This window comes from Corythoichthys intestinalis, chromosome 8 (assembly GCF_030265065.1).
Source record: "Corythoichthys intestinalis isolate RoL2023-P3 chromosome 8, ASM3026506v1, whole genome shotgun sequence".
In the NCBI taxonomy this organism is placed as follows: Eukaryota; Metazoa; Chordata; class Actinopteri; order Syngnathiformes; family Syngnathidae; genus Corythoichthys; species Corythoichthys intestinalis.
In genome coordinates, this window is record NC_080402.1 from 16,488,308 (window position 1) to 16,503,398 (window position 15,091).

The window sequence follows — 15,091 nt, forward strand, 5'->3', positions numbered from 1 at the left end:
GATAGTGCTAAAAGTCAGCGTATTATGGGCAGAGAGAATTTTGACAGCCTTTGGAGCCATTTTTTATGTGACTAAAGCCTTACAATACCTCTCAGCAATTAATAACGTGGGTGACAATGTGGGGAAGTAAGGTAGTAGTTGATCATTTTCTTGACACCCTATGTTCATTCCCAACGCAGAGAAGTTTTATCAACTGGTGCCCCTACGCACAGTCATGGTTGCACTTCCCATCATGCATTTGGGCAGAAGTTAAATGGCTGCAGTATCATTTACTGAAAGCTCAACAAATACACCAGATGGCCTTATTTAGTCACAATATACAAAGTCACATTTATCCTTTAAGAATTACAAATCTTTCTTTCCGTGGATCCCTCTCACAGAAAGAATGTTAATAATGTAAATGCCATCTTGAGGATTTATTGTCATAATAAACAAATACAGTAATTATGTACTGTATGTTGAATGTATATATTCGTCCGAGTTTTATTCATTTTTTTCTTAATGCATTGCCAAAATGTGTATGATCAGGAAAAATTATCGGGAATGATTGGAATTGAATCAGGAGCAAAAAAAAGCAATCGGATCGGGAAATATCGAGATCGGCAGATACTCAAACTAAAATGATCGGGATCGGATCGGGAGCAAAAAAACATGATCAGAACAACCCTAACAGTTTTACATTGCATGTCTTGTAAAGTATTATGTGTACACATACTCGTTTGAATTGAAGAATCACTATATTTCATACAAGATTTGGTTCCCTTAGAGCAGGGGTGTTCAAACTTTTTGCAAAGGGGGCCAGATTTGGCGTGGTAAAAATGTGGGGGGCCGACCTTGGCTGACGTCCTTTACATAGAACAATATATTTAAGCAAAATTTAGCAAGCCATTCAGTGTGTCACATTTGCTTTATTATTTTTTAAATGAATAATTTCAACAATCTCGCAACTAGCCTTTGCGATGTTCTCTTTCGTCTCTCGGGCTCTTGCGAAATACTACTGCTGTGATATTAAACTAGCTTCAAGTTGCTTCAATTTCTCGCTGCGTATCTTCCCTGTAATCTTGTCGTACATGCCAGCGTGTCTTGTTTGGTAATATTGCCTCACATTGAAATCTTTAAAAACAGCGACTGTCTCTTTGCAAATGAGGCAGGACACAGTTGTTGCGAATTTTAGTGAAGAAATAGTCCAATTTCCACCTATCCTTGAAGCGTTGGCTGTCACAGTCAACTTTTTTTGTTGATTGTCGCCATTTTAGAAAATTGGAATTAGAGTGTCACATGGAGTAATGTTACTTAGCCCTTAAACACCTGCAACATGAAGCAATTATCAGAGAATCCCAACATTTGAAAAATACGGTCCTAATGAAACCTTTTTTTCAAATTTGTGAAAAGAAAAGTCAAAATGAATATGTGTAATAAGCGCCCTAATATCTATAACCCATGCTAAATCATGTTTTCTCATAGAACCTGCAAATGCATGTGTTGACTTGCATCCATCATTTTTTTTCAAAAAGAAATGTCAAAATTCTAAATTAGTCAGAAAATCATGAAATTTTAAGTGTATCAAACGTGATACATTTGGCAATAAAGGGTTAAAGTGCTGCTGCCTTTTAGTGGGTAAATGAGGAGCAGCATTTCTTGTGTAAGCTACTTCATATGCTGGTTGCAGTACTGCTGACCAATTTATTAAGTCTGTGTGCGGGCCAGATGTTATTGATTTTATGACAGAGGCTGAGGGCCGGATGAAATTTGACCACGGGCCGCATTTGGCCCCCGGGCCGGACTTTGGAAATGTCTGCCTTAGAGCTTTAAATAGGAAACTTCCCAGATGTACTCTTGGGTTTAAATAAAACGAGGTGGTGCCACGACTGAGGAGCTTATGAAACTTCATGAAAAAAAAAAAAATCACAAGCACATCAGACATCGTGATCGTGGTCACAACCAACTCCCATAACATTATTGTCATTGCATAACAGTCAGGACCCCTAGTGGGAGCTTGTCTCTGTTTATGATGGCTTTTTAGAGTGGATTGTGGGCTACATACCAAGTTAAGTAGCATTTACATTTTCACCTGAGTAAATTAGTATGATTGACGACGACTTGATCGGAGAAAATGTTCCAAAACATGGACTTGCATAAGTTTGAACACACGTGTCCTTAGAACATGTGACCTTTGTGAAAGGGTGTGCGGGAGTTTAATTGACCTGTATCTAAATTCATTAATATCTGTGGGGAACACTTTAATGAGCTCCAATAGCCATATGATTATATACAAATACAGATATTATACAGATAAAATGCATATTTTAATGATTTCCCTTTGTTTGACTATGCACTTGATTATGTATGTGAAAATACGGAAAATGAGAAAGAGGGGAGGGATGGCTAAAATTGTCCATCCGAGGGTGTGACAAAAAAGGAAAGAGGGAGGGAAATGTGGAGAATAGAGAGACAAGGAGCAAAAAGTCATTGCTTTTTTTCATCCAGTGCTCCCTTACTCCTTTCCTCCCTGTGACTCCAGGTTGAGAACAACAGATAGGTGAGTTAATTCTTCATCAATCCCTGCTCTTGAATAGACATTTTTAGGTGAGTTATTCTTAAATACATTTTTCATTATAGTTCATTTTCCCATCTTGAAGCAGCAGGAACAGTAAGCTCTTTTTGTCATTTAACCTCTAGACAAACTTTTAGTTGAATTTACGATGGTTCATTATTTCAAACAAGTTTTCCACGAGTATATTAGAAGTTTAACATTTATACGTTTCACTATTTCTCTAAGTAAAAAAGCTTGATTTATAATTGCTTCCTGGCCTGTCTCCTAAATATCCATACCTGCTGTTGATCACATTTTTACGATGGTGTTTGTTTGCTTTTGTGTCTGCATTCTAAATGCATGCAGCCAAACTTGATGGTTTGCGGAAAGCCAACATTTTCTTTGGCTGGATGGAGGGGCCACTTTTAGCTCTGTTAGCCCTCTTACACTCTTTGGTTAAGCCATTTCTCAATCATTTAGATCATTTTGAGTATCAATTTTTAAAAAATCCAAATAAAACATGTATAAAATCCCGGAATGCCACAAGAGGGAAAGAAGAGCAATTTCTAATTATATGCTGTGTGAAAGGAAGGAATTTCAACAGGGCTTTGCATGAATCAAAGGAATTTTGCGGTGTATTTTATTCTGGAGTCATACACTCTTCACCTCAAGGGAGAGTAATTCTCTTTCTTAACCATGTCTTTCCCTCCCTCAGGATGCTGCTCCTCAGCTCCCTATCCACCGCATTCCTGCTGCTGTTTCTTTACCCCTCTGAGCTAAATGCACAGCAGGTGCGGCTTGCAGGTACAGGCCGCCCTGATGAAGGGCGTCTGGAAGTGTTCCACAATGGCGTGTGGGGCACCGTGTGTGATGACCAGGTGGATCTGAACCTGGCCAATGTGGTATGCAGACAACTCGGCTTTCAGCGTAGTCTTACTTGGGCTCACAGTACCAGGTTTGGTCAGGGGCAAGGTAAGTCCGGCATGGTGTGGAATAGGCATGTGCCGGCATAAGATTTTGACGATATGATAACCTTAATCAAAAATACCGCGGTTTCACGGTATCACGGTATTTCAATTATAGCTATAAAATGTGTTTTTTTTAGATATAGGGGCTAAAAAATACATTTTTTTTCTCCATTGAACGGGATTTTTATATTTTTCACAACATATTTGCAAATTGGAACGTCAACATGAATATAATGTTAAAATAAATAATAAAAAAACAAATATTTTAAAATAGAATTAAAATAGAACTTATTCACGAAACCCACAGCCACAGCTCAAGTTGCTAAACATTAGAACAAAAATAATTATTTTCCATTTGAAAAAAAAAAAACCAACCAAACAAAAAAAAAAACACTTATACAGTGCCCTCCATAATTATTGGCACCCCTGAAAAAGATGTGTTTTTTAGCTTCTAATATAGCTATTTTTTTCTTCAAATACCGTAATTTTCAGACTATAAGCCGCTACTTTTTTCCTTCATTTTGATACCTGTGGCTTATAGTCCAGTGCGGTTTATTTGTTGATTTTTTTAGGTAACACTTTATTTGACAGCGGTGTCATAAGACTGTCATAAGATCATCAAAATTATGACATGACACTATCATGGACATTACTGAATGCTTATATCATTAAATGTCATTTGGCAAATTATGTCACTAACTCAATTTTTGTCCGTCTTGGATTTTTTGCATCCATTCAAAAGTTAGATCATTTGCTGGATAACACTTAATGACATCTGTTATAAGCATTAATGAGTGCTCAGGACAGAGACATGTCATAATTATGATTGTGTAATGACAGTCTTATGGCACCACTGTCAAATAAAGTGTTAGCAAATACCATAACTAGCAATTGATGAAACAATTGGAACAGTAACTGAAGAAATATTTAGCACAGAACATGATTTTTGATTGTTATTTACATCTGTAGCCCTGCAATGCATGCTAAGAGGCATGTTGGATGACAACAGTCAACAGCAGGTAGCAGCAGAGGTTGACTGTCTCCCCCAAAGGAACAGTGATGGCCAAATGAAGCTTCTTGAAGCAATAAAGCTTTGCAGTAATTGGTTCAAAGTTTAATGATGGTTCATTTGGTCTTATGACAGTCGGCCATATGAAAATAAAGTTGTACCGGTCATGATACAGTGATGACAGCTGCGGCTTATAGTCCAGTGCGGCTTATCTATGAACAAATGCCGTTTTCGTGCCAAATTTGGTGGGCTGCGGCTTATAGTCAGGAGCGCCTTATAGTGCGAAAATTAGGGTAATATGGGACCTTAATGGAAAAAAAGAGAAAAATCCAACCTTCAATACAAGTGCATTCATTCAGTGGGGGAAAAAATCCCACATAAAGAAAAAATTATTTGACATCAAATAATGTGTGTCACAATTATTAGCACATCTGGTGTTAATACTTTGTACAACCCCATTTTGCCAACAAAACAAGGTCTGGGGACTGAGATGGCCATGGGAGGAGCTTGATTTTGTGTCTGGTGAACCATTTCTGTTTCGCTTCCAAAGGCCCTGGGAACCTTGTTAGGGTGCATGGCGTCATGAATGCTTTGAAATACCAGGACATTTTAAGTCAAAATCTCTTGCCCTCTGCCCGAAAGCTGAAGATGGGTCGTCACTGGGTCTTTCAGCAAGACAATGACCCTAAACATATGGCCAAATCTACACAGAAATGGTTCACCAGACACAAAATCAAGCTCCTCCCATGGCCATCTCAGTCCCCAGACCTTGTTTTGTTGGCAAAATGGGGTTGTACAAAGTATTAACACCAGGGGTTCTAATATTTGTGACACACATTATTTGATGTCAAATAATTTTTCTTTATGTGGGATTTTTTCCCCACTGAATGAATGCACTTGTATTGAAGGATGGATTTTTCTCTTTTTTTCCATTCAGGTCCCATATTATTTGAATTTAAAAAAATATTAGAAGCTAAAAAACACATCTTTTTCAGGGGTGCCAATAATTATGGAGGGCACTGTAAATACATTTTGCAGGCACTTCACTGACTTTAAAGCTCCATTTTCTTCATATTTCTCCCTCCAAGTCCAAGTTATGATACAGGAATGTGAGTATGTTCACCTTTTCTGGGTTGATATACCACTACTAATATCAATATTAATTAGTTGAATATTAATGGAGAAGAACAGCAAGAAACAGCGCGTGTGTATGACTCGTATCATTATTTAAACATTATACACACCCACCCGCCGTCTCAACACAGAAAGTTGCCATAGAGAAAAAAACCACCACAGGCTGTATTATGAAAATGTTATTTTGAACAGATGTTTACAATAGTGGAAGACTTAAAAAACCACGCAAATAGAGAGAAAACTAATTAGCCGCCTGGGCATGCTTGCTACCAACTAGCCACGTTAACAGCCTCGTTAACAAGCTTACGTTATAGTATTTGTTTTACCATCACGGGACACATGAAACACTCTGGAGTGAACTCTCGTAGCTTGTGGGAAACAGCATTTAGTTAACTTAAATTTTGTGAAAAGTAATGGATAATGGTCATGTAAATTTGAAATCATGTCGATGGTTTTGCCTGCACGTCAGCTGTCCTTCCTCCTCTAAGCCGCGGCCGTCTGCTTCTTTTCGGTAGATGAAATACTCCCATACTAGACTAGACTTTTTTTTGAAGGGGTTTTGAAAAAGCTCAGGTGTAGTTTTGACAGCGACTGCCGTGTCACCAACACACAGGATGGAGCAACAACCGGAGGGGTGAGCGCGGCCACTCTAAGACATTTCTCGCTGCATTTTTGGGACGTAAAAAATAGCTAATATCGTACGATGGTATAATGGTAAATCTTAGTGGTTTTGAAACCGTGACATTTTCATACTACGGTAAACATTAAAACCGGCAACCAGCACATGCCTAGTGTAGAGATGTTTTTTTTACCCCGGTAGAGTTTGTGTGTCACTGTTTTCCCTTCCCTAGGTCAGATCTGGTTGGACAATGTATACTGCAGAGGCAATGAGCGCTCTATCGCTGATTGTGGCTCCAATGGTTGGGGAGTCCATGACTGTACCCATTCTGAGGACCTGGGGATCATTTGTGCTCCGGAAAGGAGGCAAGGCTCTTCAGGAGGGGAGGCCTCTCCCTCTTCCAGAAACGAGCAGAGAGAAACCAGACCGAGGACCCCGCAACAACCAGCCCAGCCACCTGTCTCATCTCACAATCCCTCTCCTCACAGTCGAGGACACGAAATCGCCCTCCATCGCAACCCCCCATCTTCACGCCGCAATAGGATCTCACCACAGGAGAACGGCCATGAGATACAGATCCCACTAAGGTACAGGGGCCAGCAGGTATCATCACGACCGGCGCCCAGTACCACCCAAAGGCGGGAGGAGGCACCGCCAAGAGGAGCACCTTCACCCAGGCGCCAGCCCGAGAGACAGTCCAATCAGCAGACAAATTACGCGACCCAACCTGAAAGGCATCAGCCATACAGTGGGAACCATGTCGAACCAGATCCTGCTTATCCAGATATGGGACTGGAGCCGGATAGCCAGTACATCCAGGTAAAATATATAAGAATTAGGGCTGTCAAACGATTAAAATTTTTAATCGAGTTAATTACAGCTTAAAAATTAATTAATCGTAATTACTCGCAATTCAAACCATCTATAAAACATGCCATATTTTTCTGTAAATTATTGTTGGAATGGAAAGATAAGACACAAGACGGATATACATATACATTCAACATACGGTACATAAGTACTGTATTTGTTTATTATAACAATAAATCAACAAGATGGCATTAACATTATTAACATTCTGTTAAAGCGATCCATGGATAGAAAGACTTGTAGTTCTTAAAAGATAAACGTTAGTACAAGTTATAGAAATTGTATATTAAAACCCCTCTTAAAGTTTTCGTTTTAATAAAATTTGTAAAATTTTGGGAAAAAACACCCAAAAACACAAGCAACAAGTGGACATTACACTGTGCTGTCATTTTAATCTGTTTGAGCGGGGCATGTGCGTTAAATGCGTCGAATATTTTAACGTGATTAGTTTTAAAAATTAATTACCGCCCGTTAACGCGATAATTTTGACAGCCCTAATAAGAATTAAACAACTAGAAAACCAATTGAAGTGCATACATTCTGATACATCTGTTCATACTTTGAAGCAATTTTAAGAGTCAGTATTTATGTTCTGATTTGGAGCGGGTTCCTCACAGCATCAGCCCTTTGTAATTAAAATTCTTTGTTGAAGATTACAAACAACCTACAGAACTTAGAGCTCCTCAATTAACTTCATAAACTCTTTCCAGAATGGTGCTAGTGTTCAACTTGAAGAGGCCCGTCTAAGAGCCGTGCTATCCGGCAGCCGTGGCGGTCTGGTGTCTGAAGGAGTGCTGGAAGTGAAGTACGCTGGGAAATGGCGTCATATGTGCAGTCAAGGCTGGGACCTCAGCAACAGCCGCGTCGTATGCGGAATGTTGGGATTCCCTTCTGCTGAAGCGTTTGATCAGAACGCCTACAGGTGAGTGAGTCAGTATGTGTTGTGCGTGTACATAGGCACGTGCACATTCATATTTGGACACAGGCTCTGAAAGGGATGGAAAAGTGTGGTCTTAGATACTTCCTTTTGCGGACTAGTTGCTCTCATGCCTGAATCGCTGTTCCGTCTTTTTTTGGGATGGTAACCACAACTGCTACCGTTAGTACGACCACACTTGGCGTGACTCGTCCACTGAGGCATTTGCCAAAACCAACTGTCCACCGGGACTGTCTGGCCCATTGGCTGACTGATGGGCCTCAATGCCTTGATAATAATCCAAGAGAGGGTGTTATTAATGTATGACCAAGAATGATAAAAATAAGAAAATTTCATCATAATCCTTAAATTACTATGTCAACTCATTTAACATATCAACTGCCAGTCATTTTCAGAACAGTCAATCTTGCAACAATTTTAGAGTGATTTTTCAAGACTCACAAATATTGTGTTCTATGAACATTTATACACTAAATCTACCAAATGAATAGAGAGAAAAAAGTTGTATACTACCTTTTTTGTTCTTCAGTAACCAGCAGTAGAACTATGGTTGGGTTTACAAAATGCAGCCATTTCGCCCCAAAAACTTGAAAATCGCATATCTAAAAATGGCACATTGCTGCCATCTGCTGTCAATTGTATGTCAGCAAAATTGTTTCCAAGATTGAAATTCACATTTGAGAAGCATCAGACACTCCCCAACCCATTTCCGTTGAAAAGCAGGATTTGAAGTATACTCTTCAATGTACTGTAATTTTTGGACTATAAGGCGCACTTGACTATAAGCCACCACCCACCAAATATGACACGAAATGAGCATTTTTTCATGGATATGCCGCAAGCCGCAACTGTCAACTGGGATATTTACACAAAAACTTATAACCCGGTTACTAAAGATGTCCCGATCGATCGGGTCTGATCAAGTCATTTTCAAAGTATTGGAATCGGCAAAAAAATATTGGACATGCCTTTTTTTTTAATATATATGTATTTTTTAATTAAATCGTCTTCTATTTGTATTTAACATTACAGACAAAATGCCTTACACTCATCCAGAGTCTTTAGTTTTGGCTTAAAGTAGGGCTATCAAATTTATCGCGTTAACGGCGGTAATTTTTTTTTTTTTTTAATTAATCACATTAATATATTTAAAGCAATTAACGCATGCGCTGCACGACGTACTCACGTATTGTCGCGTTCAAATTATAATGGCGCCATTTTACCTATATTTAGAGCTAAAAGGCAGCGTAAAATGAGTAAAGTGAATTTTGGCAGTCTTTAGAGCATTTTTTTAATTGGCTAAAGCCTTACAGTCCCTCTCTCAACAGTTAGAAATATCATGGAGAGCAATGTGGGGAAGCAAGGTAGTAGTTGATCTTTTTTTCTTAACACCCTATGTTATTTCCCAACGCAGAGAAGATATATCAATTGGTGCCACTACGCACAGTCATGGTTCCACTTCCCATCATACATTTGGACAGAACAGTTAAATGGCTACAGTATAATTTACTGAAAGCTCAACAAATACACTAGATGGCAATATTTAGTCACAATATACAAAGTCACATTTATCCTTTAAGTATTACAAGTCTTTCTATCCGTGGATCCCTCTCACATAAAGAATGTTAATAATGTAAATGCCATCTTGAGGATTTATTGTCATAATAAACAAATACAGTACTTATGTACTGTATGTTGAATGTATATATTTGTCCGAGTTTTATTCATTTTTTTTCTTAATGCATTGCCAAAATGTATATGATTGGGAAAAATTATCGGGAATGATTGGAATTGAATCGGGAGCAAAAAAAAAGCAATCAGATCGGGAAATATCGGGATCGTCAGATACTCAAACTAAAACGATCGGGATCGGATCGGGAGCAAAAAAAAACATGATCGGAACAACCCTACCGGTAACACTACTTGACAGCGGCATTATAACACTGTCATAAGAACAAATGAACCACCATGAAGCTTCATTTGGCCATCACTGCTCCCTTGGGGGAGACAGTCAACCTCTGCTGCCACCTTCTGTCAACAGTTTTGTCATCCCACATGCCTCCTAGCTTGCATTGCAGCACGACAGATGTAAATAACAATCAAATATTCATGTTCTGTGCTAATAATTTCTTCAGTTACTGTTCCAGTTGTTTCATTAACTGCTAGTTATGGTATTTTGGTAACGCATTTGACAGTGGCGCTATAAGACTGTCATAAGACCATCATAATTACAACATGACACTGCCATGAGCATTAATAAATGCTTATGACAGATGTCATTTTGTGTCATCCAGCAAATTATCTCACTTTTGAATAGATGTAAAAGAACCGAGCTGGACATAAATGGAGTTAGTGACATAATTTGCCAGATTACACTTAATGACATCTGCCACAAACATTAATTAATGCCCATGATAGTGTCATGTCATAATTATGACAGTCTTATGATGTCGCTGTCAAATATAGTTTCACCTTTTAACACAAATAAATCAACAAATAATGGGCTCACTGGACTATAAGCCACAGAATTCAAAATGAGGGGAAAAATAACGGCTTATAGTTAAAAATTACGGTAAGTGAATGTGTTAAGAAACCATACAACCCTACTAACCATGCACAGGTGTTGTCACCACCTATGGGGTAAAAAGAAACATATCCGCAAAACATATTCACACATCTTAAAGTTTAATTGAGAATGTTTGCTAATAAGGCCATGTGATCTCTCCTAATCAAGCCAACGAACTGCTTCAAGTATTGACAGAAAGCAAACAAAAATCTCTTAATTGTAAAGACCGTCTGGTCCCTCTTCGAATTTAGTCTCCATGAATGCAATTTTTCCGACTAACTTAATACCCTTTAGACTCCCGCATACAACCCAAAAGGACAAATACAAAAACACCAGCACCCCTTTCCATAGAAATGCATCTTACAAGACTTGACATAAACAAAATCCATGTATGCACACAAATACACGTGCCAAAGTGCACATGCAAACAGTTCTGTGTGTGGCTGCCCACAGATGTCTTTTTCTAGACTGGCTAGCATCACAACTAGACTGACCACCGCCGTGCCATCTGTCTCCAATAATTACCCCTTGTCCTTGTCCTGCCCAACAGCTTGCCAGAAGGACGCACGCCGGAGCCACGTCTAGCACCAATAGCCACAATTGCCAATCACCAGTTTCAATTCATTTAATCATAGCCGTTATGCTGAAAATGAAGGGCCTTGCAAGGATTAATTTGAAATAGGATAGGTTACAGAAGCAGTTCAGTTACAAATTACATCAGTTAGCACTATTGATTCTGAAGGCACTGGGGTACATCATATTGACAAGCTAACACAAATTGGCTAAAACCAACCTGCGTAATGTCAGTATAGCTGTATAAATATATCATCGATGCGAAAAGCATTGTTGAAAGTGGGTTTTCTTCAGTCAGCGACTCCTGACACCCCCGAAGTTGAGGAATGAATTTCGACCAACACCACACTCATGTCCAAAAAAGCATTAAATTATCACCAAAATTGATGTGGACATATCTACTCCAAGCCACCTCAATTTCGAAAAATTTCAGAATAAATATTTTCGAATTTATGAACATTGAATTTGATATTTACTGATATTGCACAACCACCGGCTTCACATTATATGGGTGACAAACCACTGCTAGTTCCCAGGCATTTTAAAACTACCGTAATTTTCGGACTATAAGGCGCTAATTTTTTCCCTCATTTTGAATCCTGCGGCTTACAGTCCAGTGCGGCTTATTTATTGATTTATTTGGGTTAATAGGTAACACTTTATTTAACAGCGTCGTCAGAAGACTGCCATAAGACCGTCATAATTATGACATGACATTGTCATGGGCATTAATGAATGCTTATGACAGATGTCATTAAGTGCCATCAGGCAAATTATGTCACTAACTCCATTTATGTCCAGCTCGGATCTTTACATCAATTCAAAACTGAGATAATTTACCAGAAGACACAAAATGACATGTCATAAGCATTCATTAATGCTCATGAGAGATTCATGTCATAAATATGATGGTCTTATGACAGTCTTATGGCGCCACTGTCAAATAAAATGTTACCATATTCCATAATTAGCAATGAATGAAAGAACCAGAACAGTAACTGGAGAAATAATTAGCACAGAACATGAATATTAATTTGTTATTTACATCTGTAGCGCTGCAATACATGCTAGGAGGCATGTTGGACAACAACAGTGTTGACTGCAGCTAGCAGCAGAGGTTGACTGTCTCTCCTAAGACAACAATGATGGCCAAATTGAAGCTTCTTGAAGCAATGAAGCTTTGCAGCCAATTGGTTCAAAGCTTCATGGTGGTTCATTTGGTCGTATGACAGTCTTATGATGCCGCTGTCAAATAAAGTGTTACCGGATGATATCTTTTGGTGTAGATATCTCATAATACAGTGAGGATAGCTGTGGCTTATAGTCCATTGCGGCTTATCTATGAACAAATGCTCTTTTCGTGTCAAATTCGGTAAGTAGCGGCTTATAGTCAGGTGCGCCTTATAGTGCAAAAATTACGGTACACACATGCTAACGATGTGCATGTAAAGTAGACAATTGTTCTGTTGCATTGTTTTTTTGTGTTTGTTGTTTCATTCTGACTGGTGACCAAGCTTTTATGTATTCCGTTAGTTTATTCAAGGAAAAATTTGGCATTCACCAATGTGTACGTTGTTGCAAAATGTCAGGTCACCGGCTAGTAAACAACTTTTTGTTAGGCTAACTTGTTTTTGGACCAAATGACACAAGAGGAGTGTTCTGATGGCCTCTGGTAATGTTGGTTGAGTTATTTGAGATCAATATTTGCTTGAGCCTTCAAACTTTGATGTGAATTACCCACACAGACACATTATATTTTGAGGCCCTGAGACTGGCTGAACAAGACACGTACTATATTTGAATTTGCACAGATGGAAGTTGCATTTCCAATTGAGTTACCATTTTATTTTTAGTATTCAACGCCATGAGCATTACAGATAAAATTCAGAGGGGTTATTCAGTAGTGACACTTTAGGATTGACTGACTGTAAAAATGAGTATGATTAAGAACTTTGCGAGTTTGATGTGTCTGGTGCGTGCGTGGAGGCAGTCAAACCTGCCACCACTTGACACAGCCATTTGTTCCTTTCAGGCAACTTCAAGCTAACATAACATAATAATAGGTTAACGCTACTCTTTTGACGCTAAGCTGCTCTTTCCAATCTCACTTTTGGGATTGTGTGGTCAGGGTTATAAAAGGGAATACTATATTCATCTTTCTTCAGTTAAAAAAAAAATTAAATAAAAAACACTTTATTGCTGATGCTGATTTCCTTTTCTTCAAATCTCCGACCTCCTTACAGAATATATCTAGACTTGAACCCACAATAGCATGCTTTTTCAGAGGTTGGGCAAATCCTATTAAACCTTCAGAGAGAATCTTACATCACCAGCCTCTTGTTTCCAAGCATGACGCTGGGTCGCCATGTCACTTTGAGCTTTAAAGACTTTTTAAAAGAGGCGGCGACCGAGGGAAAGTCGATATGTACATGCATATTTCCACGTCTGGTGTGTGTGAACCAACATGCTACTGCTCGAGTCGACCGCACAGCAGACACCGCCAAGCACAGCAGGCAATTATACGGGTGACTCTCACCTCCTCCTTCCCACTAACCTCACCCTTCAGAACCCCGTGAACTAACACCCCTTTACTGTCTTGTTGCTCCATTGCTGAGTTATGAAACATCTTTAACAGCGCGCATAGACAGATGCCACAAAAAGTAGTTTATGTAAGTTAAAAAAAAAAAAAGTAGTAATTACTATATATACAGTATGACACAGTGTATATTGCACACTAAGTCTTGGAATACCACCTAGTCAGAGTCAAATTTGTTTGAATTAACTTTTCATTGGGAATATTTTGACTCTGTAAAATGGCAGTTAAGGATGGATACACAACAATAAATAAGTGATTTCCAGTGTACTTTACAGAACAGCTTTTAAGGTGTCACACACGCAAGAGTGTTGGTTTGCCAAGGGACGGTAGGGACAAAACACTACCAACTTTTCAGGATGCTGAAATTGTCCCTACCAACTTTTAAGCAACTTTATTTGCGTTACATAATGACTTCAATTATATAGGTCATTTAGATTGTCTTACAATATGTTTTAATTGTTGTAATTGACCCCAGCGATCGATCGGGTCCAATCAAATTATCGGAATCGGCAAAAAAATATCGGACGTGCTTTTTTTTAATGTATATATTTTTTTTAATTATATCGTTTTCTAATTGTATTTAACGTTACAGACAAAATCTCTTACACTCATCCAGAGTCTTTAGTTTTGGCTTAAAGTAGGGCTATCAAATTTATCGCGTTAACGGCGGTAATTAATTTTTTTAAAAATTAATCACGTTAAAATATTTAACGCATGTGCTGCACGACCCACTCACGCATTGTCGCGTTCAATTTATAAAGGCGCCGTTTTATCTATATATAGAGCTAAAACGCAGCGTAAAATGAGTAGAGTGAATTTTGGCAGTCTTTGGAGCCTTTTTTTGATTGGCATAACCTTACAATCCCTCGCTCAACAATTAGAAATATCGTGGGAAGCAATGAGGGGAAGTAAGATAGTAGTTGATCTTTTTCTTAACACCCTATGTTATTTCCCAACGCAGAGAAGATATATCAATTGGTGCCACTACGCACATTCATGGTTGCACTTCCCATCATGCATTTGGGCAGAACAGTTAAATGGCTACAGTATCATTTACTGAAAGTTCAACAAATACACTAGATGGAAATATGTAGTCACAATATACAAAGTCACAATTTATCCTTTAAGAATTACAAGTCTTTCTATCCATGGATCCCTCTCACAGAAAGAATGTTAATAATGTAAATGCCATCTTGAGGATTTATTATCATAATAAACAATCACAGTACTTATGTACTGTATGTTAAATGTATATATTCGTCCGAGTTTTATTCATGTTTTTCTTA

The 15,091-nt window shown here is 38.5% G+C and overlaps 1 protein-coding gene across 1 annotated transcript in view; it reads left to right on the forward strand.

Annotated features, from left to right (window-relative positions):
• Window positions 1-2,498: 2,498 nt before the first annotated feature.
• LOC130920459 (lysyl oxidase homolog 4-like) overlaps window positions 2,499-15,091 on the forward strand; it is a 36,071-nt gene continuing 23,478 nt past the window's right edge. Inside the window, exons 1-4 of the mRNA XM_057843703.1 lie at window positions 2,499-2,539; window positions 3,249-3,505; window positions 6,496-7,082; window positions 7,844-8,055. Coding sequence (XP_057699686.1) covers window positions 3,250-3,505; window positions 6,496-7,082; window positions 7,844-8,055 — 1,055 coding nt within the window. The 5' untranslated portion in view covers window positions 2,499-2,539; window position 3,249. The remainder of the gene's footprint in view (window positions 2,540-3,248; window positions 3,506-6,495; window positions 7,083-7,843; window positions 8,056-15,091) is intronic.